Below are 6,210 nucleotides of genomic sequence, written 5' to 3'. Positions count from 1 at the left end.
TTATGGATGTTGAATAATTAATTAAACGGAGTTTAATTAATTATTCAAGTACCATTGGAGCTTCAATCTATAGGTCTATAAGGTCCACTTTGTAACTCAACAGAGATTATAGAGAATTAATTTTGGATTAATTTGAATTGTTCAAATTAATTAAGGGAATTGTTTATAAATTATATAACTAATTAAATTATATAAAGTTGATTTTGAGAGGAATTAAATATTTGAATATGATTCAAATACTAATGATATGGATGAGGTTCATATAATTAAATTTGGTATAAATGTGATTTATACTAAATACCATGAAATGATTGAGAGAAAGTAAATCTATAGATTGTATTGTATTTGATACAATATAAAAACTATAGATTATGTGTTACATTGATATAACATATAGTTATATATACATATAATAAGTTAGTTAATTAAGTATATTAATTATATATATATATATATATATATATATATATATAAATTAAATTTATTTTTAATTTAAATTTTCAAAATTAAAGGGAGGGAGTTATTAATTATCTCTCAATGAAACGTGTGTGAGAAAGGTGGTTTAGTTGACAGAATCTTCATCTTCTTCAGGGTTTTTTAGTTTTTACAGGATAGTGTATCTCTCTATGATCCACTGTAATCTCCCAAGAACATATAGAGAAGAAAAAGGTTTACTTCTTCCTCTCTCAAAATCCTCTCCCTCTTCCTAAAATTTTAGCAAAGCCCACCATTTCTGTTTATTCTCATCCCTTAAGGAGAATATAAGAGGTTCTCTTATGGCAATGGTCACTTGGGTTGCTATGGTTTTTTGGAGTTCAAAGTGTTCATGATTGGATCGAGGGAAATACGTGAAGACCTTTTGGCTTCAAGGTTAAGTTTTAATTCTTCCCTCCTTCCTTCGTCGGTAAGCATGTTGTAAAATTTGTATGGTACATATTTTTTCTATTCTGTAATTTTTATTATGTGAAAAACTGAAAATTGGGACTGATCCCGCTTCCGCTGTGGACCTTACGGTTCCTTTCAGAGTGCAAACTTCGATATGAAAGATTTAGGAGAAGCAAGTAGGATCTTAGGTATAAAAGTAACTAGGTCTGAAAAGAGAATTTCTTTAGATCAATCTCACTATGTAGAAAAGATTCTAAAGAAATATAATTACTTTAAATGTAAACCAGCATGTACTCCTTATGACCCTAGTGTTAAGTTGTTCAAGAACACTGGTGATAGTGTTAATCAAACTGAGTATGCGAGCATCATAGGTAGTCTCAGATACATTACTCACTACACTAGGCTTGATATAGCTTATGTTGTAGGATTATATTGTACGTTTACAAGCAGACCTAGTATAGAGTATTGTAATGCTATAGACTCTCTAGAGCATTCACTAAACCGGGATACACATGCTAGACCTTAAAGCACGAGCTTTTGAACTACACCCTAGTAATATTGTATGTGAGATATTGTTAGAGATAGAGTTCAAAACCATGAGTTACTCTAGTATATTCTAAATCATCTACACTACGTAAACATTCAAGTCATGAGATATCTTTGCTTATGCACAATATTTTATAGACTGATATTGCTCAATAAAAAATGTTTTTCTTATGTTTTTAAATTTTCAAGTGGGAGATTGTTGGTGAAAATTTAAGTTTTAAAAGGAAAAAAATGTTTGTTTGAGAATCCCACATTGCTTAGTCTGGGAAATGGAATTTTCTTTTTATACTCCCCTCTTGAGTTGTGGATTTGGACCCCAAGGGGTATTCATATTTTAGAGGGAGTGAGGAGATAGGCGATCTACGATTATTTTTGTCTATCAAAGGATAGCATTCCAACACAAAATATCATTGCCATTATTTTTGCCGCTTTTCAACTTAACATTAAAAAAAGCTCCGGATTCCTTTTGAAAATTTTTCAAAAACTATAGACACCTATGGCAAACTTTTCAGAAACTAAAAAAATATTTTGCCCACGTAATACCTCTCAATGCATGATTTTTGAGATATTCGTTCAATTTTTAGTACTGTTGTTTCAAAGTACAAATGAACATACAAAATTTAAATAATTTTTTTAAAAAAAAAAAAAAGAAAGACCATGAACAATGGTCCCTATTTTGGTCTTTTATGTGTTTCATCGATGAGTTACATTCAACAACTTGATGTCTAAATTTTAAAAAGTATCGATTTCGAAAATAATACAATTTAGTCTTCTATTAAAAATCTGTGTCGTAAGGTTTTTTTTTTTTTTTTTTCTTTGCAATTGCCAAGCCCAGCAATTATTTTCAATGGCTGAAAAAGGAAAGGACAAGTTCATAAATCTATAACAGAAGGGCTAGATTGTTACTTTATTTTATTAATGGGTTTAATTCTAAAGAATTTATAGATTTGGTCAAAGAGTCAAACCTCGATAACGTAACTCGACCACGTGAATTAACAGCTCCTCTTGTCTTTACATTATTTCCCATTCGGTAAGCTCACACTAACAGTGAAACAAAAACACAAAATAATTCCTTCCATCAAATCACAGTCACACACGTGGTCGTCCTTTTTTGACGGTCCAGATCCTCCATCGCCACTTCACGAGACTGTAATCAAATAACACCATTCCGATGCTGCCACGCTTTTTTTTTTTTTTTTTCTTTGAATCCAACAAATTCAGACTAAACAATTCTTGATTTCACAATAATCAACAGATTCCGTTCTAATCTGAAACGCCTCATGGTATCCCTTTTCTTTTTCCTTCAATTTTCAATTATTTGTCGTAATTTCATTGCTACTTTCTCGTGAAATTTCCAGTACAGTACAATACAATTACAACGTCAAATTTTCCCAAATATAATTTCAATAGGAAAAAACGAAAATTACAGAGAAAACAGATATGGAAAGCAATAATATCTGGATATTTGTACAATGCAATCAATCGTATCCCACAACAAAAGAAAAAAGAATGAACAATTTGTTCCTAGTTAGACCAGTCTAACGAAATTGAAGAATAAGCATAAAAAATCTTGAATAATTCTGATAATGGGTTGTTGTAATTTTTATAGTGTTAGTGTTTGTAAGAAGAAAAAAGAATTGAGATTACCACTTTTGAAGTTTCGATGAAGTTGCGGGTCACTTTTTCCAAGCGTAAACGAGGAGGGAGAAGGTAGATGGGCCGCCGCCAAGCTCGGATTCCTCGACGGTGGCCCAGTCGAGAACGGAGGAGCTGCCGGCGGAGGAACCCACCGACGACATCGAAAGCGAGGAGGAGGAGGAGCTCATTCTCATTCTTCTGGAGTGACTGTTAATGGACAAGAGCTCCATCCCATTCCTCTGAAACGACGGCGTCTCTGTTCTGAACTCTTCATCATCTTCATCAAATCTGAACATGAAAATGGCGTGGCCGTGATCCTTCTCGTCGCCGAACACCCAATTGTAAACATCCCAAGAGATCTGCACCGGGACTCCCTCGACATCGACCTTCTCGTTCCCACGGAACTTCCATTTTAAGTGCTTGATTTCCAGAACCTTAACATCGTCGACGGCGAAACAGAGCCGGGTGTCGTCGTTGTAGCCACAATCGATCTGGATGTCACGGATTCTACCTCCGATTTTAGCTTTCGTCGAGTAGATTTTGTGGGCAACGACTTGCTCTCTTTTCAACACAAGAGATTGGGGGTTTTTGGGTTTATGAACTTTGGTTCTCGCGTAAGCTTCCTTGATCAAATCGCCGACGAGGAGAGTCATTTGGTCGTCGACGAGGACGGCGAGGTAGAATCCGGATCGGGGCTCCGGAGCCGACCCGAATCTGGCCCGGGAGAAATCCCAGAAGAGGCGGAGAGAAGGGGAGCCGGGGAGGTGCTTGGAGCCGGACTTTTTCCAAAAGGCGAAGGCGTTGAGATGGAGGAGAAAGGAGTGGTGGCGATCGGAGTTGAGATGGAGAGACCGGGAGAAGAGGGTGCGGGACCAAGTCAGGGAGAAGGCGGCGGTGGGGGTTTGGTAGACGGCGGTGGTTAGGTTGGATTGGCTGGACATGGGCGGAGGCGGCGGCGACGGAGGGGAGGGATGTTCGTCGGAGGGGCGGAAGCAGGCGGCGTAGGGGGAAGAACGGGGAGACATTTTGGGAGAAGAATGGGAAGAGAGGAATTGAAAGAAGGATTGGGGTTTAACTTTTAGGGTGGGAAAGAAGAAAGGATTTCATTTCATTTGCCTTTGTCGTTCTTTCTATTTCTTTTTTCTTTCATTTAAATACTTGATTATTGAAAATGCTTTCTATTTCTTTTTTCTTTCATTTAAATACTTGATTATTGAAAATGAAATAGTCAAATATACGAATTTATATTTTATTGGGTTTATTTCAAATATATTTTACTTCCCCCCCCCCCCCCTAATGATTGGCTGATTGCCATACCACATACATGAAATTGTTCTTGTACCTTCAAAAAAAGTATTTCCAAAAATAAGAAAGCAAATAAAAAATAGATAACCTTTAATACAAACTCAAAGTCTTGTTTTTAAATTATGAAGTTAGTTTACTTTTCCTTTTCCTTCTTGGTTCTTATAATTTAGTCAAACTTAACAATTTTATTTGGGATATTATACTTGATATTTTGTCTTACTGATGATTTTTTCTATTTGATCAATTGTATTAGTCTACATAGTATTAAGGTGGAGTAAATAAAAGAGAAGGAAGTTGAAGTTGTTTACTGCTAAGGAAAAACCCAAATAAAAAAAGGTTAAATTATAAAACAAATAATTTTTAAACTTATCCATTTTTTTAAAAAAAAAAAAGAATACTATTATGTTTTCAAAATTTACAATACTATTTTTTACTCTTGACAAACGTTTCAAAATGACCTGCTAAGAGGTAAAATAGAGACATAAGAGATCGAATACTATCCAAATTCAAAGTGATTAAGAATATGGATCTACCACCTGGGTCCCTAACCCAATTGCAATTGTTCATCTAAGCATCAAATTGAATGAGGCCAATACGAGTCTATATACTCGTGCCTTTTTTTTTTTTCCAATAATTTTCATGAACCTTATATGAAACGGAATATGAGGAATCCTAAGTTATTAAGCCCTTATAAATGCATCATTATATCATCCATCCAAAGCAAGTTATACCAATTTTCTAAAAGCTTACTACATCATTATTAACTAGCCTAACATAATTGTAATCTATTAAATCAAGAATCTAGATTTCTAATTGAATATAAATTTAATGGGTAGAAACTCATTCAATTCCTATTTAATTAGGGTGTAATAGGAACCCTAATTGAATTAGTATATAAAGAGATCTAATATACCAAACACTTAGTTTCTCTATAATCTCATTTAAGGAGAGATCCCACTTAGGGCATACAGAGTAACTATCAAGTAGTTACCATCAATTTTGCAATGGAATTTGGTATGTTATTTATTCTTGACAATTTAGCATGAATGATCCTAGAGATAAATTTTTTTAATATAGATTATAAGAAATTTTGTCTAACAACAAATTAAACTTGAAATAGTGTGCCAACAGTCTAGATAATATGGCACTAGGTCACTAACATACCCTTAAAGGTTCATTAATTTTCGTTTAACATTTAAACAACAAGATATAAATAAATATACACTTGATACATTATTAATATACGCTTGATACACTATTGATAGACACTTGATATACAATTAGTGCACGGTTGAAAATGACTAGTTATTTAAGTATTTTAAAAAAATGATTTTTTTTTGTAAAAACACTTTTTTCCCTAGTTATTCCAAACACGCCTAAATCGTCAAAATGATTATGTTAAACTGAGTGTTAGTGAGCTTAAGGTTGAATCTCCCCGATCTATTGTACATTTATACTTAAAAATGAAAGAAACGAGATCACTTAAAAAGGAAAAAACTACAAAATAGATGAAAAATGTAACAAATACAAAAATTAAAGTGAGTAGTAACTCATATGACCGCAAAACAAAAAATACAAAAAATATACAAATCAATAAAAAAAAAATACAAAATTGATATACTTTAGATATGGTATATTAATTGATTGATATACCAAAAAATATGTATTTATTAAAAAGACAAAATTGAAATATAGAATAAGCAAAAATTTAAATGTGAGAATTTTGCCACCCATTGTAAATTCCCAAAATAAAACCCTTTTTGCGCCAAAATTAGTCTTGGTTGATTACAAAAACAGCTTCTATTCATAAGACTTAATATTTCAAAAGATTTTATT

General features: G+C 33.3%; 1 protein-coding gene across 1 annotated transcript; it reads right to left on the bottom strand.

The window, feature by feature from the left end:
- Positions 1-2,312: 2,312 nt before the first annotated feature.
- LOC120076813 lies at positions 2,313-4,219 on the bottom strand. Its single transcript, XM_039030740.1, has one exon. It carries the CDS (start codon positions 4,092-4,094, stop codon positions 3,108-3,110), a length of 987 nt encoding a protein of 328 aa, XP_038886668.1. The 5' UTR covers positions 4,095-4,219; the 3' UTR covers positions 2,313-3,107.
- Positions 4,220-6,210: the final 1,991 nt, after the last annotated feature.

The sequence above is a fragment of the Benincasa hispida genome, chromosome 4 (genome assembly GCF_009727055.1).
Source record: "Benincasa hispida cultivar B227 chromosome 4, ASM972705v1, whole genome shotgun sequence".
Classification (NCBI taxonomy): domain Eukaryota; kingdom Viridiplantae; phylum Streptophyta; class Magnoliopsida; order Cucurbitales; family Cucurbitaceae; genus Benincasa; species Benincasa hispida.
This window is presented reverse-complemented; position numbering and strand designations above follow the sequence as displayed.

Bases quoted from the DNA above. Each gene is read 5' to 3' on its own strand.
- LOC120076813 (XM_039030740.1), bottom strand. From the start codon at position 4,094: ATGTCTCCCCGTTCTTCCCCCTACGCCGCCTGCTTCCGCCCCTCCGAC.